Source organism: Pteropus vampyrus, unplaced genomic scaffold (assembly GCF_000151845.1).
Source record: "Pteropus vampyrus isolate Shadow unplaced genomic scaffold, Pvam_2.0 Scaffold394, whole genome shotgun sequence".
NCBI lineage: Eukaryota > Metazoa > Chordata > Mammalia > Chiroptera > Pteropodidae > Pteropus > Pteropus vampyrus.
The window spans coordinates 1814492-1838707 of record NW_011889175.1 but is presented as its reverse complement, the minus strand read 5'-3'; the positions used below and the strand labels follow the sequence as shown (position 1 = coordinate 1838707).

The 24216-nt window shown below is 53.5% G+C and overlaps 1 protein-coding gene and 1 long non-coding RNA gene across 8 annotated transcripts in view; one reads left to right on the top strand and one right to left on the bottom strand.

The window, feature by feature from the left end:
* The first annotated feature begins 666 nt into the window (after positions 1-666).
* Positions 667-24216, top strand: part of SMPD3 (sphingomyelin phosphodiesterase 3) — a 29607-nt gene continuing 6057 nt past the window's right edge. For 2 of the 4 annotated variants that reach the window (XM_011380547.2, XM_011380546.2), the window contains exons 1-3: positions 16598-17932; positions 22941-23016; positions 23144-23299. In XM_011380547.2, coding sequence (XP_011378849.1) covers positions 16598-17932; positions 22941-23016; positions 23144-23299 — 1567 coding nt within the window. Of the gene's footprint in view, positions 714-16385; positions 17933-22940; positions 23017-23143; positions 23300-24216 lie in introns of those variants that run through there. The other 2 variants (XM_023523536.1, XM_011380548.2) reach the window with 2 other exon arrangements.
* Positions 3757-23144, bottom strand: LOC111731724. Of its 4 annotated transcripts, XR_002777294.1 has the most exons (12): positions 23001-23144; positions 20291-20479; positions 19395-19492; positions 19154-19227; positions 18229-18347; positions 17101-17195; positions 16062-16173; positions 14453-14592; positions 12995-13213; positions 9722-10092; positions 7004-7165; positions 3757-6412 (listed from the first exon to the last, which is right to left on the bottom strand). It is a non-coding gene; the product is annotated as an uncharacterized LOC111731724 (long non-coding RNA). The 4 variants fall into 4 exon arrangements; XR_002777295.1 differs by lacking the exon at positions 9722-10092; XR_002777296.1 differs by lacking the exon at positions 16062-16173.

The following is a 24216-nucleotide window of genomic DNA, read 5'->3' as shown; positions in this document are numbered from 1 at the left end:
AGACCCCACTGGGTTCACAAAGTGTCCTGGATGAGCCTTTCCTCCACCGCCCTGTCTACCTCCCATCACCTATTATCTGCAGCCAAATCTTTCTAGTTCTTTTCCAGGCAGCTTCTCCTTCTATCCTACCCCAGAGCAGTAGCCATGCTCCCCTTCCTGGGCCTGGGTTCAGCTTTCCCTCACCCTCAGGTATCTCAGGAGGCAGAGATTACAATAAGCTCCTGGGGAGAGCTCCTCTTGTTCTAGCTTCCCCTATCAGATCAAACCCAGGCCCCCTGGCTAGAGTTCTGAATTTGCCTCTCCCTGCTCTCCCACCCCCACCCCAAACATCCCCGGCCTGGCCTGGGTCCAGCTGTCCTGGCGGAGGTCTCATTCTTCCCATCCATCAACCCTCCTCCCTACTCTCTACCCCCCACCAGTCCAAGTCTGTCACACAAACCTTCACCCCCACCCCCTCTGGCTGCACTTAGTCTGTGGGGACAAAGGGCCCACACCCTCTCCCTGGCGACAAGGAGGGTGCGGCAGTGCCTCAGGCAGCACGGGTGGGGCCCCTGGGTCACTGTACCTCACTCACCTGCACTGAGCTGTTCTGCTGTGGGTTGAGTTCCAGCCACCTCTATGAACCATTCATTATCTCCTTTCAGGTCCTTGACTCCACAGTGACGCCCCCTCTTCAGACGGAAGGAAAAGAAGGACCCAGCAACTCCCCTCAGGTAAAAGAGGGGCTTCTGGAAGGGGTAGTGGTGCTCCGGGCCACTCTTCATAGGCTAGTTATTATTTTATATAAAGAGGTGCTGTGTGAGATTGTTTAAGAAAAGGTTCTGCTGCTTGGTTAAAAAGTTTGATAACACAGCTCCGGGGTAAGCAATCTTCAGCCGACTGTTTATCTGAACTAGTCCTGTGGAATACAATGCCAGCAGAGGAGGTATGTCTGATACACCCAAATCAAGGGAGAAAATACAAACTTCTAGGAAAAGGATTGAGGCAGCACTTCACAAAAATGAAGGAATACAATTTAAATATTCTGGAAAATGGAACCAGGTATCATTACCCAACAAACTATTTTTTTCAAGATTTTAATGCAAAAACCCAGAGCTGGTAAGAATGCTATGAAACAGGCATTCTCGAGCAACTTAGGTGGAAAGCAGTTCGACAATATCTATATCACGAGTTGTAAATTTTACCTGGTAATCCTACTCTTGAATCCATCCCAGAGAAATAATTCAAACTCTTGGGCCATTCTCAGGAATAAAAGCAGAAACTAGCAACACAGTGAGCCCCTGACAGTCAGAAACCTCGGTCCAGGACCAAGATTGCAAGACCATTATAAGAACCCTCTCCCTCCCAAATATTGACAAATTCAGTGTTTTCAGGGTTGCCAGGGAGATCACTAGGCTGAGGGTAAGGAGATTTGGAGGTCCAAGGCAATGGACACTGGATGGAAGACAAAAGAGGAGGTGAATTACTCCGGCGGTACACAGGGAGGAAGATTATTAGAGTCTTTACTATGACCTCAGTAGGGGTAGGTGACAATGTAACCTTCAGGGACTGGAAAAAAAGGAGTGAAGGTCTTTTTTTGTGGGCATTGAGGGGAAGAACAAGCAAGATAAGGGGGATAGTGTGCGACTTTGCTGCTGTTCCCTAGGAACTTATCCTGGAGGTAGGGAGTACTTGGTGCTGGATAGAGCTCATGTATATATTTTGAAACGTTTGCCCATCATTTGCATTCAGCCTTGGTGAGAAAAGTAGAGAGGAAAAGGAAATTGGAATTAGGTGACCTGGCTGTCCCTCTCAAGGACTGTCATTTACTTGAAGCTCAGTTTTCTCATCTGTAAATGGGACCAACAGTACCCACTTGGGGCAGTTGTACAGTATAGGTGCACTGTCGGTGTGAAGAGCACATTCAGGGAGCTGTGCGTTTTGTGACATCTGCTCCAATATCTTCAAGAAGTGGATCTGTTAGTTCTGTTTGTCTGATGCTCATTTCTAGTCTCCCTTGTGTCTTTGTCACGGTCAGCTTGTAGCTGTGGCCCCATCTCGCAGGGAGAAAGAATGGAAAGGAGAGAGGGAATGAGTTTTAGGTCCTGAGCAAGCTGCTGGTGGCCCCAGATGAGCTGGCTTGCCAAAGCCACCCTAGCTGGACTCCAGGTCTGCAGGGAGCAGGGCTGACACCTGTCAGTCAGTCATCTGGGGTTCCTATTATCTGCCAACTGTGTGCCCAACACACAGCTAGGGTCAGGTGATGGGAGAAAATACTGAGTGACTTCAAGGGGATACAGGCCTCAGAGTTAGAACTCAGAACTCGCATTCCCTAGGACTGGAGGTTGAAGTGGCTGGGTGCGCACCTCACTTCTTACTCCCTACCCCGGAGCTCCAAGGTTGCTGGGGTCTGCCATATGGGTCCCTGGTCTTCAGAGACACCTATAGGGCCACACACATAAAGCTCTTGCCGCTTTTGTTTTGAGGAAAGAAATTTGCCAACATTGTTCAAGCCTCGTCTCTTACCCTGTTTCTAACTGGGTAGAGCTAAAAGCATGAGGGGCTGGTCAGCTTTCTGGTGTGCAGACTGCAAACGTACAGCAAATGCACAGAAACTGCCAGCTGTCAAGAAATGGTCTGTTCAAGCCAAAGGTCTCTAGTTATCCCTGGGGCCATCATGTGATGACACAGAGACTGGCTGGGGTTTGGTGAAGAGACCATCACTGTGACTTCCAAGCCCCAAGCTCCTCTGCTGAGGTCTCATCCTTTCACACAGATGAGGGCTACAAGAGAACAGCCTCTGCAAAGGCATGGGGGAACTATGCAGATCAGGAGCCCCTGGGAATCCAGAAGTAGGGGGGAGCAGAGCCATCACACCGCTGGGCTTAACCTGCCCTTCCCTGCCAGATGTATCTTCCTGGTGACAAATGGGGCCACTGAAATAGAACACGGGAACAATGTGGACTGATATGTAGTTTAAGAAGTTCCTACTAGCTGCCATGGGGACAGGAGGTGGGAAGGCCAGCTGCAGGGAGGTCAGGTGGTAGCTGCTGCAGTGTCTATGTGGTTGAGAGTGAGGCCTGGACTGGGCATGGCAGGGAATGAATACAGGGGTTAGGGAGGCAGAACTGTGGACTGGTGAGAGGAGGCAGGGCGTAGAGGAAGGCCAGGGCCCTGGGACTGCTCAGGAGACAGAGCAGGAAGAGAACAATGATGATGGCCCAGGACCAAGGGACAGAGAGCTGAGGGACAGATGAGGTTCAAGCAGCATAAGCCTCCTGCTGAGCTGAGCCTGTGTCTTAAAGCAAATCTGGTTGAAACTGCACAGACTCTTTTCTCACTGGTGCTGACCTCTGTTCTGGAAATTTTCTTTCTAAGACTGTACCAGAAAGCCTGGTAAGACACCTGTCTAGCGATGGGATGGTACAGGTAGCCTCAAGCTAGGGGGCTACTCAGACCCTCAGCCAGCCAGAGAGTCACGCAGCCCTCCTAGAGCACAGACCCCGCTAACACGCTAGGCTCTCACGCCCTCTGAGCCTCTGGGCCTCTGGGCTGAAGGATTGCTGGAGGCTAGCTGGGGCTGTTTGGTGCAGGTGGGATGCTAACCAGACATTCTAAGCATTTAAGTTAAACAAACCCAACTAGGGATAAACTATCGGATCCTCTTCTCAGGCCCATTTTGCAAAGCTGAGTCCCGCTCCCCCGCCCCCACCCCCACCCCCTCCACCCCCCCCGCCCGCCCCCGCCCCCACCCCCCTCCTGGCCTGCAGTCTGGGATCTGGCAGTCATTGTGTCCTGGCAGGCAGGACTTCCTGAGTGACTCCACCTCTGGAGCCTACTCTTAGTGCTAATGCTCCACCTGACCTCTATGCCTTGCTCACTACAGGCTCCACCCACCACCTACCACTTTCCTGTCTCCGGACCCTCTAGGAGGACACTCCCACACTCAAATATATACACCTAGAAAGCAAAGGCTCTGCCCCCAGAGATTCTTGGGCCCTTGCTGTGACATAACCCAAGCAGTCAGTGCTGCATCTGACTCATAGGGAATGTATCCTGAGCACCTCCAGCCTACCAACTTAACAGCTGCTGCCCTGCCCCTGCCCACCGCCAGCCCTGTCCACCAGCATAGCCTGGCACTGTCTGACCACGCCTGGCCTCTCGGCTCTGACCCCCAAGCATCAGGCATAGGCTGTTGGCTCCATCTCAAGCTGCAATCCACCTCAGTGGGCCAACCACATATACTGATCACTGGCAGAAGGTTCCAGTGGACTTCCCTCCCCATGCCTACAGATTTACTTTGCTACCTATATTACCAGCCATGGCCTCTTTTCTGAGCAGAAATAGTTTCCACTAAAAATTGACAGATTAAGGCTCAGCTTCCCTGATGCTTCATGGTCTGGAGGACCGTGGATACAAAGCAGAAATTGACTTTGCGGCCCACACATTGAGGGGATAGGAAGGAGTGAGCCTCACACCTGGTCTGGACTCAGGGTAGAGGAACATCATTATTACCATTTACAATGACAATCTTTCTTGAAGAGAGTCAGGTCTGGAGGGTAGTTCTGTCTATATTCCTGGGAATCCAAGAGCTATCAATCGATAAGACTTATTTTTGGTAAATGGGCTGATTAAATGCCAAATCAGAAGCCTTCCTCTATTGGTCAGGATAGGGCAGGTTATGCCATGGCTTATAATCTAAGGTTTTCTTCACATTCCAATTACATGTGGGTTAGCTGGGGTCCTGCCTGCTCATGTCTCCTCACCCTGGGGACCAAAGACCTCTGGAAAGTCTCACACCTGCTGTTAAGTACTCTGGCCCAGCAGTAACACATATCACTGTCACTCACAGCTTACTGGTCAGAACTAGTCACGTGATCCACCCAACTAGTCACGTGATTCACCCACCCACAAGGGGACCAGGAAGTGCAATCCTGCCTCCTGCCTGGAAAGCAGGCTCTAGCCGCTCTACGGACCAGAGAAAGTAAGGAAAGAGTCCTGTGAGGCTTGGAGGCAGAGACAAACAAAAAGGGGAAAGTCTACCAGGATCTTTACAAAAGCAAAGTGTGCTTATCTTTTTAAGTTAGTTAGTCCTGAATGAAGATGTGTCCCTGTCCCCACTAGCAAGTCTATACCAGCAATTTGGGGACACACAGCCTCCATGACCAGAGCCAAGAGTTCTTGCCACCCTTTTCAGAGGTGTAGGATTCAACAGCCAAGAGCAGTTGTAGTCAGAGCTACACTACCAGAGGGGCAGGTATGAGTTGGAACCCAGAGCCAAGAAGACCCTTGGAAGGCAGGTTTGGTGGCAGCGATTAGAGGGAACTTAGAGGGCCATAGACCCCTCCTCCCCTGTGATCTCTGCCCCACTGGTCTTTGCTGTGAACAATGACTAATTCACAGTCTTACGTCTCACCCCCCTGGGCAGCAGACTCCAGCAGCCCCCAATCCCCTCCCAGTTACACATTCTAGAGCGGACCCTGGACAGCCCCGCAGGCAGGTCAGAGGTTTCCCCAAGCAAGCAGCCCACGGTTCAGCCTGAGCTGGGACATCCTCTCTCAGGGAGAGCGTGTCTTCTGGTTGGTTCTCTCAGAGCCAAGGGCTCCTGTGGTACTTGTGCAGAGAGACCTGTGTACAGCAGTGGCCCAGGGTCCAAGGTCTCTGAAAGGTCCCAGAACAAGGGACCTTTGTGGTGACTAAGTTCCAGCCTCGGTCCAGAAATCCAGCCCTCAGGCCCAGCTGCCCAGGGCTGCTGGGAGGGTTGGTGAGATGCTGATGCCTGATTTTATTTACTCGTTTGCACTGATTTGCTTTTTAATCTGCATAAATTCTCCTCTAGGACTCAGTTTGTTAAATGTTCTTTGGATAGAAGACTTCAGGCTGAATGTGAAATGGTTCCCTTCAGAAGTATTTTAGCAGGTCTGTTCTGTTTTAGGAAGGTTTGTTGTCTTCATCTGCGCTCTCTGGTGCCTTGAAATGCCTACATACCACTCAGTCCGCCAATCCATTCCAGGAGAAAATGCTGTACTTGAAATGCAGCTGAACACTGGGTCTGCATCAATCCTACCATTTGTGTAGACTTGTATTTAAAGTTCTACTCCCACAGAAAGTATGTTGTCATTTCTTCTTAAGCAAAGTATGTTCCAAGCCTTGTTCAGCTCATGAACCATTAACATCAGCCCTCGTGTCAGGGAAGCAGGGATTTTGCCGGGACAGAAGCCTCAACAGTAGAGCCTGAGAGAAGCAAGATTCCTCCTGAAATCCGCCCGAGGAGGGTCTCTCCTGAGAGTGCAAGTGGCACTGGCCAGCTGGGAGCTTGCTGGGGCCGGTGCTCAGTCATGCGGCAGATATCACAGAGCTCACCTGAGGGAGGTGACTTGTCATCGTAGAGTGGGGATCCTCTCCCGGTGCGTTGTCCAGGTTCTTGATGTCTCTAACAAAGAATTGAGCAAGACACCGAAATAAGTAGAAAATAAAAGTTTTACTAGAAGGGAAAGCAGATTTCCAGATGTGGAAGCGGGCCTGAGCAAGAGAACTGTGGCTCAAAAGGCCTGGTAACAAAGCCTTCGGGGTTTTTATCCCTTTTTGCTGTGGGTGGTTACTTTTCTTAGAGGGGTGGGCTTCCTTGATTGACCACTAAGATTGACAGTACTCAGCGATACCCCATTTTGCGTTCTGAGCATGTTTGTTCTCAGAATTCAGTCTGTTATAATGATATTAATGAACTTCCAAGCATGTGCATCATGTATATTATAAGGATGGCATAATGAGGCTCAGGTGAATTGAAGGTCGTTGGGGGTCTTCATTGCGCAGGTGCAAGTGACTGGCTTAAATTGGAACCTAATTCTCTGCCTACTGGTTTCTTTCTTTGTGAGTTAAAAAAATGCCTACTGGCTTGCTTAATTGTGGGTGGATTAGGGCAGAGCCCTTCTAGGATAGGATGACCTCAGTATCTTTGCAGGCAGACCGGAAACCCCCTAACTTTCCTGCCTACCTCTTTTCTAACAGCCATGAACCCCCTTACTATTAGTATGGATGCTGAGGGATGAGACATCTCTTCTTCCATAGCCGCTTCCTGCTGAAAATGGCCGTAGTTCTTGCCTACAGGGGTTTCCTGGAGCTCTTTTCCTTTCTGCCTCAGTCAGGGTGGGGTCTTGGGTTTCCTGCTGAAGTGCCACCTCAGTCCCTAGACAAGAAAAAGAAGATACAAACTTGTTATTTAAATCATATAACGATTAATTTCTATTATTGATTTGCCTATTGAGTAAAGGGAAACAGGCTTGGTTAATATATTTCTTAAAGAGTAAAAAAAGACCTTAGGCCTAAAGTTCCCTCCCTTCTCAGACTCCAAGGGCCCAGTCTGACTTAACACCATTTCTGCTAACAATGGGCTGATGACCCTTATCAATAGCCAGAGGATCTGAGTCACCAGTTTGAGACAATTATCAGGATTTGAGGAAGAGGGCCTTTTTCCCTAAGAAAGGAAAAAAAGGTAACTAGGTTTACTAAAAAGATAAGAACTGTGCAAGAGATGTCTCATTTCATTTCCTGCTAAAAAATTAAGAATTTTACAAGTGATGTCCAGTCTCAACATGACCTGCTGGGGAATTCCAGGATCTCCTGCTTATGGCTATTTGTGAGGCCAGCCTCAGGACAGATCTTAGCACCTGGGCAGGCTCAGAGCATTTGAAGAGGCCTGTACCCATCTAGATGCTCAGCTGTTGGCATGTGGCCTCCTGATTTCGGCCTCACTTAAGGAAGTTGAGGCCTCCTTTCCCGCAGTCACGACTGCCTGCTCCAATCCTGCCCTAGAGCTGCCCTTGCAGTGCCCATATGCAGAAGACACTGTGAACAGTTACCTCAGGCCTGATTTTCATCCTGAGGGAAATCGGCCTCCTCCCTCCTCCCACCTCCCACCCGGGGCTCAGCCTCCCTGAGGGCTGATGGGAGCCCTGGGGGCTTCAGCTTCCTGCAGACTCAAAGCAGACGAATGTGGCTGCAGGCAGGTTCTTGAGTATAATACAAGGGTCCGTGGGGATGAGAGATGCTGCTCCAGATGGCTCAGCTGTGGATTTAGGTGCCAGCCACCACCCAGCCTTCTCCTTAACGGCCCCCTTTTTAGTCAGCAATAGATGATTCTGGAATGGCAGGCAGTAGAGAATAGGGTGGTCAGATTTCAAACTCAGCCCCCTCCTGTGATGAAGCCCACACTCTCCGGGACAACTGCCTCATGTGACTGCAACACAAGGTCATGAACTGAGGGGTGCTGCTATTTTAAACATTAGGTTGGTTCAGGAACCCCTGGAACATATACCTCCAACCTGGCTTGAAATTTGCTTTCCAGTCACGCAAGAATCAGCTTAATCTGGGCTCTCTGAGTTCTGACATGGAAATGCCGAGGCTGGCTGATTGAAGGAGTGCCACAGAGCTGCTCGCAGCCTGTTCCTATTCTCAGAAACCACATGATACATTAATAGCTCCCGTGGAAAGTTTCTTTGAAAATTTTATGGCCCCTTTGCCTGCACCTGGCTTCTGCAGAAGCCTGTCACTTGGGCTTGCACAAACAGTCCACAACAGACAGTTCTACGAGAGATGGAGGCCCCAACATCCCCTGCACCATTCTCACCCCTAACTGGGATAGCAGGGCATCATCTTTGTCAACCAGTCAGCCACATGAGGAGAAAACTTTGAAGGCTCTAGCTGTACCTTGAGGGCCTTTGCAGCAAGAAAATATCAGTAAAAGTAATAAAAATATTGCTAGAGATGTGGCAGGCACTATGTTAAGTGCTACCCATGCATCATCTCCAACTACCCTGAGATAGTGCTATTATGCATGCTTAAAAGATGAGGAAACTGTGGCCTAAAAAGTCAGTTATGCAGCTTATCCAATATGCAGCAGGGGGATCTGAACCCGGCATGTGTGACACCAGAGTTTGTGTTTGTAACATCTGCACTGCTGTCTCCTAAGGGATGCTCATTGGGCACAAACCATAGGCACCAGGTCTTGAAGGGCCTTCGAGGACTCAAGGAGGAGAAACCCTTTTGCCCAGTGGGCAGGCCAGGGAGTGCAAGAGGAGGTTTTTATAGGACAGGAATTGAGTTTTAGAAAGATCATGTAGCTGGTATAGACAGGATCCCTTTGGTGGCAAGTGACTAGAGCAAAGAAAGGGTAATTTGCTGACTCATTAACAAGAAAGTCTAGGGGTTGTATTGGCTTCAGGCACAGGGAAATTGGAGCTCAAAGATATAATCATGACTTGGCCTCTCCTTCTGGCCCTAAGGTGTTTTCCTCTGAATTGAATTCACTCTCAAGGAAGGCCCCAGAAGCTTCAGGCTCTTAGTGCTTCCATCTCAGATAAAAGGTAGGCAGGCCTCTTTGTTGAGGGGTCCAGTTAGAGTTCTAGGGACAGCATGGGGTCAGGGGGCTGTGGGGCTGATTGGCCTGGTGTGGCTCACCGCCCTCCCTGTGGATGGGAACAGAGTAGACAAAAGTGGGCCTGCCATAACCAGAAGGGTAAAACAGGCTAGGACTTAGGCCCGTGTTGGTGCCTGAGACCCACAAAGAGCTCCTGGGTTGGTGGGGAGAGGGTGACCTGATGTGCAAACAGACACGTACCTGATTAGAGGGACAGCTGGGGGCTGTGCAGGGCAGGGAGGGCATAGGAGGGGTAGGGAGGCTGGAGAGGGTTTCAAGGAAGGGGAAGCAGGTGCTTTGGATCTAGAAGGGTGACTAGGCGTTTACCTGGCACAGCTGTACTGCTGGGAGTCACTACTACGGCAACATGTTCATGCCAGACCCCAGGCCCCAGTTCTGTCTCTGGATGTGGCTTTCAGGGATTAGTCGAGATTTGTCTGACCCGCATCACTCAGAAAGGCATCCTCTTCAGTTATGCTTTCTGTCCTTCCAGCTACGAGCTGACTCTAAGTTTCAGCAGCTCAGAGATCACGTTGCCATGCCAACCCTTCCCTGGCAGTCATCCAGGCAGAAATGGGCCAGCCCAATCTCGGGTCTGCTGGCGGATGTGAGCACATTCCAGTAATTGGATTGGAGCAATCCTCTCGGCCTTTCCTGCGGAAACCTGGGGCTTGGCCCAGCTCCGGCTAGACATGAGCCTGTGGACACAAAGACGATGCGAGGAGGTATCCTCTGCTCCAGGACTCCCAGCCCTGCTGCTGGATAGAAGGCTTAGAGGCATGAGGACCAGATGAAAAAGCTATGAAGGAGGAACAGGTCCTATCCTAGCCTCACAGAGGGCAAAGCCTGACCCTCATCAACTTCCCAGAAGTTCCCCCAAGGCTTAGAGATCCCAAAAAATGGTGCAGCCTTCCTCAGTGGGTTGCTTCAGCCAGCAGGACTGGTCTGACTCACCTTCTCGCTGTAGGAGAAATTCAGATTCAAAGTCAGCACCACCTAGGACCCTTTGAGCCTCTGTACAGCAGGTCTTATGTACCAACATACATGCTGGGCCCATTTCCCAGGGAGATGGCAAACAGAATGGTACCAGTGTTATTTGGCATACAGTAACAGAGGTCTTGTCCACCGCGGCTTGCTCATGAAAGCTGTTGGGCACCCACCCCATCCCTTTAACACCCAAACAGGGCCAGGCCCGGCCAGGCCTAGCCAGGCCCCATTCCTGAGGATGCCCTCCCCAGGCGATGACAGGTCAGCCAGCCCCGGAGCCCTCAGGACAGTGTGTGGGGGGGGAGGGCTTTGGTTTAGGTCCCTGAGCAGTCCAAGTGCCCTCTTCCCATGCTGTGGTAGCTGCAGGCCACAGGTTAGCAATCAGGTGTCTCAGTGTTGACAAGTCACTGAAGGTCGTCAGTAACCTGGAGGAGCAACTGCTGCGTGGAGCTGCTTGCTGTCAATGCCCCGTCCCAGCCCAGGAGTGGCAGGGCCTGTGGCCTCCTGGGTCCTGCCCAGGACCTGACCAAGCACTTTCTCTCCTGTCTAGATTGAGGGTCATCTGGGCTTCCAAAGCTCCCTGGGCAAGTACACTTCCTACCTGGGTCAACCCGCAAACCATGGCCCTCTCTGCTCCCTTTGTCTGTCCTGGCTCCACGGCCCAGTCTCCTTGTCACAGTCAGACCCAGTCAGTCCTTGCTGCAGGGAGAGGAACAAGTTAATGAAGGTCAGGGTCTCTAATCTAAACAGAGTGGACAGTATCTCTGAGGACCTGAAGGCCCTTCAAGGCAGTCAGGGACCTGGGAGTTCAGCAGGTGGCCTCAGGCTGCCCCCAGAACAGTGCACAGATCAGCTTGTCCCGCCTTCAAATTCCACTAAATCCACAGGCTGGGAGAGCAAACAGGGCATACAGGGGCTAACCTCAGAGTAAGAGAGGTCACGGAGGTCCTACAAGGAAGGGGCAGGTAGGGAAGGAAAAAGCCAGCCATGTTAGTGGCCCGGCCCCCTTTAACCTCATGATAACCCACACCATTGTATCATAAATGACAAGACAGGCTCAACGAGCCTGATTCTAATGTCAGAGTTTCATCCAGGTCAGCCTGAACCCCAAGCGCAAGCCGAGTGTGCAGTAATGTAGCAGGGGTGTGGGGGCAAGGCTGGGGTCTCCACTTCTAGGACAGAGAAGTTGCCCTCCCTTGGGGGCACTGTGTAGCCCCCCACACTGACCCCAGGGCTCAGGAATGACCATGAGGATCTGAGGGCATCTGGGACTCCAGATCAGCTCTGGTGACCATGGTGTAGGGGCCGAGGGCACCCCGAGCAACCCTGGAAGCCACACACCAGGATTCATAAGGGATAAACCAAGGGGTCACTGTTGCCTTTAAAAAGGAACCCAAAAGAGCAACCCCGGGGGGCGGGTCAGTGGTGACAGCTCAGCACGCATGGCCTTCAAGGGACCTGTCAGCTCCACTGGATACCCATGGTGGACTTTGCCCAGCCAAGGTGCCAGGCCCAGGGCACAAAGGTGAGGAAGGTGTTCCTCGCTGGAGGCAGAGCCTGGACTGGGCCTCCCACAATGTCCCACCTGACCAAGGTGTGCAGGCAAGAGAAAGGGCCCAGACGGGGCGCAGGCTAGGCACCTATGAGCCCGCATCCTGCCCTGCCACCCCTGCGAGGACTCGGATTCACTGAGAAGTTGCCAGCCTCCAGTGTTTAACTCTCGCTCTCCTCTTTCATGGGAAAATTGTGCATCAGACTAATTAATGTGTTGTTGTTTGTTTACCCTCCCTTCATTTCACTGAGACAAAATAATTAACCACAGAGCTTTAGAAACCAGCCCCATTGGTGGCAATCCCTTTTGTGTCAACTGCATCAGCAGCTCCTGTACGCAGACGTAGGGACTGCAGGCAGAAGCCGGGCAGGTGAGCAGTACCTGGAGGCTCCTGGCCATGGCACTGCTGAAAGGGGCCAGGGAGGGGCTCTGGGCAGTGGAATCCAGGGCAGCAGAGAAGGGCTAGGATGGTAGGCAGGAAGGGCTGGTACACTTGGATCTGCCACATCTTGGAGGACCACTGTGGTAGCTACCGCTCCCTGTGAGCCCCCTGAATGGGGACCAAAATCATTTCTATGACCAGAGCAGGGGAGGCAGAAAAATTGGGCCTGGCCACTCACCACCGCTGCAGGTAAGGCTGGGGAGAGAACGTGACCAGAAGGGTTTCTGGGGCCACAGCAGAAGTGAGGAGGACACAGTGCAGCTGAGTAGGGAGACTCCCCTCCAGTGCTGTCCCAAGTAACAGCAGATTTCAACCCTAATCGACCAGGGTTGGGGACAAGCCATGCAGGAGAACAGACAATTAGAGACTTTCTCTCAGGAAGACTTTTACGAAGCAAAGCACGTTCACTGTGATGCACAGGGAGCTCCGGCATCCCGAGGAGCACGGGCCAGCTGTGCTTGGAGGGCAGCCTAGTGTGGACAGAGCAGACCCTCCTCTCCCACATTCTTTCTTCAGAACTGTCCTCATAACCAGGGCTCAGCCAAGCCTGAGCCCTGACACAATGTGACAGTGCCCCTCAGGGCCGATAAGCCCACCCGCACCACCTTCGCAGACTCACCCTTGAGGCAGCAGGGCCTCTATTCTCATCAGTCATTTCTTCACTTGTTCTTTCCCTCCACAAACTCATGGGGCCCACGGTCTGGGACTAATGGAGTCCCAGCCCAGTTGTGGGACCCAGATATGAAACAGCTTCGGCTTCTGGCAGGATGACAGTACAGTGTGGAGAGGGCTTGCGGGAGTCACAAGCATTCTTAGTGGATGGCAACTCGGCTGGGCCCTGGCAGGTAAGGAAGAGACGAGGCGGAAAAGGGCTTTCAGGCAGAGTGCCCCACAGGTGCAAAGGCCTGGAGGTCGGACAGGAGCACGTGCCTGAGGTGCTGGGGGCCCTTCCTGCCAGAGGGGCCCAGTGGGGGCTGGGTAAGGAACACAAAGGGCCCCTAGACAGAGATTGAGAAACTGGACTTTGTCCCCCAAGACAATGGGACAGCCAAAGGGGACATATAATCAGACTGTTTAGGAAGCTCCTTCTGACCACTGTGCAGACTGCGGGTTTGCGGCCCATGAGTGAGGACAGGAGGACAGTGCTGGGGTGGGTGGGTCAGGCGCTCAAGTGAAGATGGTGTTAGCTGGGCTGGGCTGGTGCCCTCAGGCCACAAAGAAGGAGGAGGAGCTGAGGGAGACTTGGGAGGGGCCTGCTCCATGATATTGGGGTAATGTCCAAGTGTCTCCAGGAATCTGGCCTGGCGTCTCACTCTCCCCACACACAGGGACTGGACCTGCAGGCTCCTCTGGGCCCAGTTGGTCCGGGCAGCCGTGTCCTTTCCTGTTTTTCTTACTCCAGCCAGTCTGAAGCCAGTCTGAAGCCAGCAGGCTCCACGCCAAGACATGTGCCCAAGTGTGTACACACTGTGTGCCACGGCAGCCAAATCCATTAGCCCGTGTGGGAGAGTAAGTGGGCTGTCGCCCCCACTCCAGATTAAGCTCAAATGAAATTGTTGGGATTTTCAAAAAAGAACAAATGAGTACATCAGATGGTAGGCATGGGAGGACTCTGGACAGCCACCAGCCTTTCTAAGCACTCAGCCACGAGCACTGAGCCACCAAGGTGACATAGCTCTGCTGTAGGATTAAACAAGCTCGTGCGCATAGAGGTCAGCAGGCTTGCAATAAGTCATCCTATTTTAGCCACTGTCATAAAATAATCTTGGGGCTCCAGGCCAATAGTCTGGCCTGATTTCACAGGGCCCCTGAAGCAGCTGACCGCAAGGTCAAGGTTCAGACACCCCCTACCCAGGACTTGGGCTGGGTATGGCAGAGATAGTGATGGTCACTGACTGGGTCTAGGACTCCAGGGAAGGATGTTGGGGGAAGGGACACTATGGTGGCCCTCTGGCCTCACCAGGTCCTTGACAGTGAGCCTCATTGTTCACACCTGAGTGAGGGGCCCTGCCCCAAGCAGATTAGAACCTTAGGCAGAGTCACCACCACTGCTCTTGGACAGAGGTCATGTACTTACCAGATTTAATGGAGGCCAGAGCAGAGCTATCTGCAAAGGGGCCGTTTCCCTGGGCTCTTGGTCTGAGGGCTGTGGTCTGAGCGGACTCATCTGCTCCTCGGAACTATAACCTTCCGGTGTTTGCCTCAAGGTGATTTCCCCTGAAGAAAGTAAAACCTTTATGAAACACATTCTCCAGAACCAGACACAGCCACCGGCTTAGGTTCATCTTTAGACATTAAGCTCTGGTTTGGGGATGAGTCCTCCTCCCACACCACATCAGCCCTGGACAGGATGGCCACAGAGTGTGCTTAGGTGACTGACGTGTGTCACAGAAACTCCCCCTTCTTACACCGTCGGCCTGAAGGCAGCACAGACCAACCTCCACTGACTCCCCCATTTCCTGAGCTGCTGCTGGTGCAGCCCCTTCTTTCAAGAAGCCCCAAACCAGCTGGGGAGGTAGCCTCATCCCATAAGCTTTTATGATCTAGAACTGCAGAGACCAGGCCACACACAAGAGGGATAGGAACCCCCAGTGGAGACACCTAAGCCACCTGGCAAGGGAGTGGGTAGTGCAAAACGGCCTCTCTGGAAAAGTGATTTCTAAGCTAAATCCTAGAAGAAAAGGGTTGAGCTAGGTGAGGGGCAGAGAGTGGAAAACAGCAGGGCATGGACAGGAAACCACATCCCAGCGAGTGGGAGATGGGGCCGCAGGCACAGGCAGGGCTGGCAGGGTTGAGGTGTCTGTGACACAGATGAGACAGAGAGTCCCTTCAGCCACTGTGTGGAGGATGGCCTGACAGGAGGTGAAGTGGGTAAAGCAAGATGCCATCCTGGACCAGCCTGAAGCTCCAGGGGGGCTTTGGTGGGTAGGAAGGACTGATGGGACATGGGGACCGAGGGAGGGGAGAGTCCAGATGACACCCAGGTCCCTGCTGAGGTGACCAGGGAGGCAGGAAGAAGGGAGGGTGTGGGACCAAGACAGATGGCAACATGGACACAGACACGCACACCCCACCCCATGGTACCAGGGCAGAAGCTGGCCTGGGTCTGCGAGACTGAGCAGGAAATGACTCCCTTAGCTGATCTGGTCATGAAAACTCCGGATCATGCTCCCAAAAGCTTCGCCGTAGCATGATCACTGTGGGTCCTGGGGGCTGGGCAAGCACTCTAGACTCTTGTCTTTATAGAGTCTACAGTAAATGCACCTAGAGGCCTCTCCTGGGTGGGGCCCTGGCACTGCATCTTCAGGGCTTAGGTGAGAAGCTTGGGCCAGACCTTCCAAGCCCCAGAGAGCTTCTCCCAAAGTCTCAGGGACCATCAAATTCCCCTGTAATTGGGTAACTGATCGTTCTGGAAGTTGAGGCCCAGGCTGTGCCTAGATCGATAGGTGATTTTTGCCAGGGATCAGCGGGGGTGGAACTGCAGAGGTGGTCTGATGCTACAGGCTGGGGTACAGTGAGAGCCTGGTTGTGGGGGGCCTTCATCTCAAGGGTCCTGCCACCCACACTGCCTTCCACCCCAGGTCTCTTTGGCCCCTTTCTTATGTGGTTTGTTCCCTCTCCATTCTGGCCTAGTGGGCACTCAGTGATAGGGAGGCGGCTGTGTCTGCGGCTCCTCTCAGCCTCACCCCGGGCTCCTGATGGGCTTCCAGCTGCTCCAGGCCAGTGTCAGGCCCAGGCATTTTCGAGGATCCCCAGCCTGCCTCCTCAGCACCCACAAAGCTGTGCTCTTCTGAAATCCTGGGCCAGATTTCAAGCAATTAGGTTACAAGATCAAGATGGTCAGCTACAAGCAGTCACGGCACCAAGCTGCTTACTCTAAGAGAACCAAACACACACAGGCTAACAGAGTGTGCTAGGAAGCAGGGACAGAGTGAACAGGGACAACAGCCCCAGCATCCAATCTGCTCCCCTAAAGATGAATAAAAGCCCCCTTACCTTCTCTCTTGCAGGTTCTTCAGCAGGCCTCGGTGGCCCAGCATGGCCCACTGCGGTGAACCATGACTGGCTGGCCAACACTCACCACTGACCATCCAGAGTCGCATCTCACCAGGAGGTGACCCCTCCGCCAGCTGCCCCCCACTCAAACGCCCCACCCAGGAAAGTGCCCGGGCTGCCACGGACACCATGTAGTAGGGCCGGCTGCGGCGCCCCGTGAGCTGCGATGGTTTTGTACACAACCCCCTTTCCCAGTAGCTGTCTGTCCGCCCTGCACACTGTGTCCTGGGCCCTCATCTTCCCATGCTACTGGCTGCTGGACCGGCTCTTGGCCTTGTTCATCCCTGACCCCTGCCAGAAATACCAGCTGCTCTGCATCGTGCTCTTCACGCCCATCTACCTGGGCTTCCTGGTCACCTCACTGCCCTTCGCGTTTCTCGGGTTCCTCCTCTGGTTCCCCCTGCAGTCTGCCCGCAGGCCGTACGTCTACTCCCGGCTGGAGGACAAGGGCCCAGCTGGCGGGGCAGCCCTGCTGAGTGAATGGAAGGGTACAGGTCCTGGCAAAAGCTTCTGCTTTGCCACTGCCAACGTCTGCCTCCTCCCTGACTCACTGGCCAGGCTCAACAATGTTTTTAACACCCAAGCACGGGCCAAAGAGATTGGGCAGAGAATCCGCAATGGGGCCAGTCGGCCTCAGATCAAAATCTACATCGATTCGCCCACCAATACCTCCATCAGCGCAGCCAGCTTCAGCAGCCTGGTGTCACCACAGGGCAGCGATGGCATGGCACGGGCCATCCCTGGCAGCATTAAGAGGACGGCCTCTGTGGAATACAAGGGCAATGGTGGGCGTCACCCCAGTGATGAGGCAGCCAATGGCCCAGCCTCCAGTGACCCAGCTGACTGCAGTAGCCTTGAGCATGCCTGCATCGTGCGCATCAGTGGCGATGAGGGGGGCCGGCTCCCTGAAGCTGACGACCCTGCCACTGGGGGCCAGGCCAGGAATGGGGCTGGCGGGGGCCCACGGGGCCAGACACCCAACCACAGTCAGCGGGATGGGGACTCAGGGAGCCTGGGCAGCCCCTCTGCCTCCAGGGAGTCCCTGGTGAAGGCGAAAGCTGGGTTGGATGGCAGCAGTGGGGACCCAGGCGCCACCTACAGCAAGGCCCCGCACAAGGCCTCGGTGGTGAAGAAGGCAGCGGCACGCAAGAGGCGGCACCCAGATGAGGCCTTTGACCATGAGATCTCAGCTTTCTTCCCTGCCAACCTGGACTTCCTGTGTCTGCAGGAGGTGTTCGACAAGCGGGCGGCCACCAAGTTGAAAGACCAGCTGCACGGCTACTTCGAGTACATCCTGTACGATGTCGGGGTCTACGGCTGCCAAGGCTGCTACGGCTGCCAAAGCTGTTGCTGCTGCTGCCAAGGCCGCTGCAGCTTCAAGTGTCTCAACAGCGGCCTCTTCTTTGCCAGCCGCTACCCCATCATGGATGTGGCCTATCACTGTTACACCAACGGGAAGGGCACCGACAGCCTGGCTTCTAAGGGAGCGCTGTTTCTCAAGGTAGGAAGCCTGGGCCCCACCTGAGGGCCCACACTGGCCTGTCCCGGAGCCACAGGGGAGGTGAGATGCAATCTGGGGGGTCCTCTCTCTCTGGGTGGGATGGGGGCAGACGAAACCTTTCACGGAGCCAAACCAGAAGGCCCCTAGCTCAGGGACAAGGGAAACAGAAATGCAGGGACAAGAGCCAAGGTTCTAGGATCAGACAGACCTTGCTGGGTGATCACAGGCAAGTTTCCCAGATCTCTGAGCCACCATTTCCCCATCTGTAAAGTGAGGGCAACACGGAGACTACTCACAGGGTGGAAATGAGCCTGAGCAGCGAGGCCTGGGACGTCTCCTGCAGCTGATGGTGAAGGCGGCTGGGTGACGATGGCACGGTGGTGATGAGCGGGAGGAGGATGCCGAGGCTGGCTGTCTGTAACACGGCAGACATTCACAAGACGGAAGACCAATAAAAACCAATGATTGCAGGTCCCGGGCCCATTACCACGCCTGCTCGCTTAGCCACCATCCTCACTGACCAGGATGCCCTCTCGCTCCTAGCTGTCACGCAGCTGCCATGCCAGGCACTCTGCCCACCAGCCCAAGGCTTTGCTTCCATAGTCACTAATTAAAGTGAATCATAATTATTTCTGCTAATTTGGATGCAATTGGAGAAGTTTTTAGACCATGGTAATTTGGTCATTACGCATTATCTTCTACTGAGCCTGACACGCTCAAGAGTCGACTTTTTGTTCTCTATCCAAAAGCCGCTCTTGGTGCTTCCAGAGTTTTCTGAAGCATCGTTTGGCCAGCTGATACAGAACAGGACTTTCTGCCCCCAGGGGCAGCACCTGCTGTGGGTGTGAGTTCTGTCCATATTTCCCTCAAGACTTCTCAGTTCCCCCCTAAAGGGAGTCCATGTAGTGGGGGTGGGGGCACTTAGCGTGGCTAATGCTGAAGCCCAGAGTGGGGAGGCTCTCAGGCCCAGGCGCAGACTGTGCTCAGCCTGCCCCAAAAAGTGCCGCATGCCAGCCAGGTACCCGCCGGGAGTAAGGGTGCAGGCTGATTATCTGCGTGGAGCCTGCTGGAGCCAGGGCCTGCACCCCATGGCCCGGGTTCCCACACTGGGTGCTCAATGGCTCTTGTGTAGCTCAGCAGACTCGCATTTGGAGTCCCCGCCTCTCCATTCACAGCTCGAGATGCTGAAATTGAGGGCTCTCCTCTTACAGGAGAACTAACCTCCCCATTTGGCATATGTTCACCAATGTTTTGTCCTGCAGATATATTTTCATCTCCGCAGCCGGACTGACTTTCTGGGGAAGGAGAAGATATGTTTTCAGACTCAGGGGAAGTGGGGAGCACACCGTCTCCCCGCCACCTACTGTACTACAGATGGCTAGAAGACCAAGGACCCCCTCAACCCTGCCCCCAGCCCACGCACCCCCTCCTCGCTCCTTCCTTGATCTAACACCTGACCTACCATGCCCACCACACAGTCTCCTTGAGACAGCTCCTCCACTGTGGGCTTTCCTCCCCCGCTCTGGCCCGTCCTTCCAGGTTCCTGGTCACCTGCCCATCCTGTAAAGGCCGAGATTTTCTCATCTCCTGGGTCTAAATCTGGTCTGCAGATATGTTTAATTTGGTCCAGACCATTAAAATTTTTCTCATGTTGGCCAACATTTAAAAATCAAGATATTTCACATAAAACCCAGTTTGCAAATTCTCTTCCCAGCTTGGCAGATCTGGCAGCATGGGGCCTGCTGCATTCTGCTCAGCTCCCAGCCCAAGCTGAGGGCTGGCAGTCCCCACAGCAGGGTGACCCCAAGTGGTCACCACCACTGGTCGCACATATCTGCCACAGAGAAATGACTCCACAGGCTCCATTTGCACACTTGCTGAGGGGTGTCAGGTTCATCCCAGCCCAGATCACTGCTCTGTGCCCCCAGCTGTGTCTTGCTGCCCCCTGGACACAGTCCCATTCACTCCTGAACAGAATTTATCATCCTCTCTGGTCCTGCCCCTTCCCAGGTTCCACCATCCCTCAGCTAGAAGGGCCCACCTTGACCCCTCTCTGTGCCCTAAACCCATCCAATCCATCCAGGCTCCTAATTTCACTTCCCGCGTCTCCAGCTGCACTATCACAGCCACTGTTCCTCTACATCCAACCGTGTTTTTCGCTGTCCTCCGCCTTCCAACCCATCCTCTTCCCATCCCAGGTCTAACTCCTATCGCCCTCTTGCTGCTGCCTCGGAGAAAAGCTTAGCCTTCCCTGGGCCCCTCCACCCTCACCCGGGCTCTGCTCCAGCTGCGCCATACCCCAAAGGCCTCCATGCACCCAGCTCCCCTCATCTTGGTCCCGCCCCGGGTTGGCCTCACCATCTCTGTAGAGCTTTCCTCAGCAGCTGTCCAAACAAGCCAGCTTTTCCTTTGTGGGTTCCTCAGCTCTTGTCCCCAGGTGTCTTGTCACCTGTCCCTCCCGTCAGATGGACCTTGAAAGTAGAGCTAGTTGTATCCAGCACACAGCAGACCTAGCTCATCTCTGTTGGCAACAGTGGGCCTGTTCCCCTGCATGGAGGAGGGAAGCGAATGGGGTTTCAGGAGACAGGCAGGCTGGCCAAAGAAGGGTCCAGGGCTGGAAAGATGCACGTGGAAGCCAGTGCTCCATCCTTGGCAGCCCTGCCCTTCCAGTTTACGCTATGGCACTTCCAGTCCTTGAGGAAAATGTGCTTTTCCTGCTACTGTGATGGCCTGAGAAGGAAAGGACTGGAATTGACTTTGCCTCATGTATGACAGAGGCTGACTCTGGGTCCCTTTCTATTGACAGTCTTTGCCCACCTGGACTAAGAGGCACAACCTCTCAGTGTGATTGTTTGTTTTTGCAAGAGAAACACAAGCCTCTGCAGCTCCCAAGGACTCGAGCCAGGAATCAATAAGTCCCAGCACATAATCAAGTGGATCTCAGCGAGCTTACAGGCTGACTGAGTGGGGAAGTAGGTGAGGGGCTGAGACACCAGGTGGAAGGGCTGAGAGGCAGGGTGGCCTTGACTTGTGTCCCCTCTGGGTGGGTCCTCCTCAGCAGCAGTGCGAGTGGTACCTCTCTGCACCTGTTCCCTGTCCCTGTCCAGAACTCAGCACAGGCAGGTGACAGACACTACGTGCTGAGAGAGTGAGGGACTGAAGCTCTAAGACCATCAAAGTGGCAGTCAGTGAAAAGTCTGGCTAAGTCTCTTGGAACTCAGAGAGCAGCACAGAGCTAGGTGAGGAGCTGGGAGGGGCCAGCAAACATCTAACTTAAACCAACCTCCGCCATCAGACTCATGACCCTAGCCGATTGCAGTATAATTTTAGTATAATCCACAGTTGCTGTAAGGCTCTAGCAAGACAGTGTCCCTGAAGCACTAAGCAGGAGAGCTCACACTAGGAGTATTATTAAGGAAGGAACAGGGGCATTAATTGCCTGAGGAACACAGGGGCAAGAGCGCCATCATGTGGCATTGGGGGCATTGTGGCTTTAAAACTTGTGTTTTTGCAACAAGGTGCACCCGTGGAATGTGATTTCCAGAGCTGTTCCAGCAGCAGGGGCAATATTAGACAGAAGTTTGGGTCTGGAATATGGGCAAGAAGTGAATGGTGAACATAAGTTTAAAAACAGCCCCAAATCCAGGACACTATAGCCCATTTTCAAGTAATCAGACATGCATCCCCTCAGCTACCAGGAAAAGAGATGTGCAACCATCCAGCTGGGGAAGGGGATAAGAAGCTGCAGAAAGCTAAGAGTGTCTAATGACATGAAAGCCAAATGGCGGAGGAGAATGCCAACCCAACTGCAGCAGCAGAAAGATTGAAGCCTCCAGAGGCTCTGCAATGCCACCCTGCTGCTGCGCGACCCATAGACCTGGCCTCTACGGTCACCTTCCTTGGAGAGTTCCCAGGGTCCAGGGTCTCGTTATCACAGAAAATTCATTAGCAACTTTGGGGAACTGAGCTGAGGCTCAGGCTACAGGAAAGCCCAGAGAAGAAGAGGACGAAGAGCCAACCGGAGGTCCCTAAGGAAAGGAGCCCAGAGATTGTCCAGGGAGCATGCCCAGGAGGGACTGTCCTGTCTTGGCCTGGGAGAGATGGCAGGCTAGGCGGTCATCCCTCACCACTCTATCCACGGCCCTGACAAGGCTTGCATTAGGCCTTTTCAAGTTATCCATGATGTACAATTGAGATGCTTGTCTTCATTACACTAATCTGTGGAGACAACCTGACAGGGTCACCTGTGGCTGGGCAGAGAGTTGGGGAGGTACCCTAAGCCCCACTCCACCCCCTGCGTACTCTGTCTCCAGTGAAGGGGGTGAGCAGGAGGCAGAGACTGAAGTCTGGGGAGCGTGGAGCATGAAGAGGCCGCTGTGGAGGAAGGACTGGGTTTGGGATAAAGACTGTGGGGTACCCAGGGCCAGGCCATGACACAGGTGCCACAGAGCCACAGCCACAGTTGTTATCTTAGATCAGAGGACTAACAGGGACCACAGGAAAAAAAGCAGATGATGTGACTTATGAAGTCAGAGGGGCAGAGACTGGGGAGAGAGAGCGGACGCCTCTTAGTGAAGAGAAAGGGCGATGAGCTTTGTGACTTGGCCAAGTCCTCAGTGGAACCTGACTTAGACTTCAGAGGTACAGGCTCTGGGTTGTGATCAAGTCTAGGGTGTGACAGGGAACTGTGGAGCTGTTACACTGGTCACCAAGGGATGGCAGGGGTTTGGCGAGGAAATCTGTGATGATTTCTGGATGTCCTCTTATAATGAATTGCCGGGTGGCATCATGCTTTAGGCTGAAATTTCTTTATACATCTTCTTCCTGCACTGAACCAGAAGCTCCTAGAAGCAGGACATGTGCTGTTCCTATCTGGGCCCGAGTCTAGCCAGGAGCTGACAGAGCTGGGCTTGTGAGGGTCTGACCTGGTGGGGAGTGGGCATTGCCAATGTCCCTTTGCACTCAGAACACAGGCTTCGTCACCAACACCTCACCTCCTACCCCACAGGTACAGGTGGGGAGCACACTTCAAGACCAAAGAATTGTCGGGTACATCACCTGCACACACCTGCACGCCCTGGAAGGTAGGGTACAGCAGCCCAAGCTTTTCTGGGGCTGGGGAATCTTCCGTCAGTGGGCTGGGATCCGCCAGGGCCCAGCTGGGGTCCAGTGGCAGCTTCACCGTCACGCTTCTGTGGTTCCGCCCCACAGATGACAGCGCCGTTCGGTGTGGGCAGCTGGACATGCTTCAGGACTGGCTGGCTGATTTCCGAAAATCTACCTCCTCGTCCAGCACAGCCAACCCCGAGGAGCTGGTGGCATTTGACATCATCTGTGGAGATTTGAATTTTGACAACTGCTCCTCCGGTAAGGCAGGGCTCCTGCCTGTGCAGGTTGGCTACCGGGGGAGAGAGGGAGACTTCAGTCACAGCTGGCAAGACAAGTTAGGCAGCTCGAAGAACTTCCTGCTTCTTGTGAGCACGTGGGTGGGATATCAGCAGACTATGATTTCTTTGCCCCCTAGAAATTCCAGAATGAGAAGCGCCCACGCTCTGCCTAGAAAGCTTAGAGACCTCCTTGCTGGAAACAAAAAGATGCCCTAAAAATGAACCTCTGACAGGGAAGGCTTGGAGCCTCTGAGAGTAAGGGCAAGTCAGCTAATACCACTTACCAAGTCTTTATTTAGCTGCTGCTTTGTACCAGGCACAATTCTAATGGTCGTTCATGGGCCAACAGTGTCATTTAAGTCTTACGACCCTGAGAGTGGGCACTGTATTTATCCACATGGTAGGGAAGAGGAAGACCCAGAGAGGTGGAGTAAGTAACCCAAGGTCATACAGCCATAAGTGGTAAACTGGGATTTGAACCCTGCAAATCATGCCTTAAACCATTAGGCTAAAAGGCTAAAAGGCTAAAAGTTCATCATGGGTGAAGTTTCAAATAACTAATTTAAATAACTGATCTGTGTGAATCAGATGCCCGTGCTCATTCCAGGACCTCCTGGGAGTTTGGGCAGCTCTGAGACTCCCTTGCCCTGAAGAGCTGGGCTCGAGGGAAAACCCCCGGCCCATGGCTCCCGGGCTCCTTCCGCTCTGGCCACAGCCCCAGGAAAAACTGAGGATGGGTGGGCGGCACAGGGTCTGAGAGCTTGGGCCCTAGTCCTCAGAGAAGGCAGGAAACCCGAAGGTCCCAGCTGGAGCACAGGGTGATGTCCTCACCTGGCGGCAGCTGTCTGTGACTGGGGAGGCTTCCCTTGAAAACCGTGGCAGCTCAAGGGTAAGTGT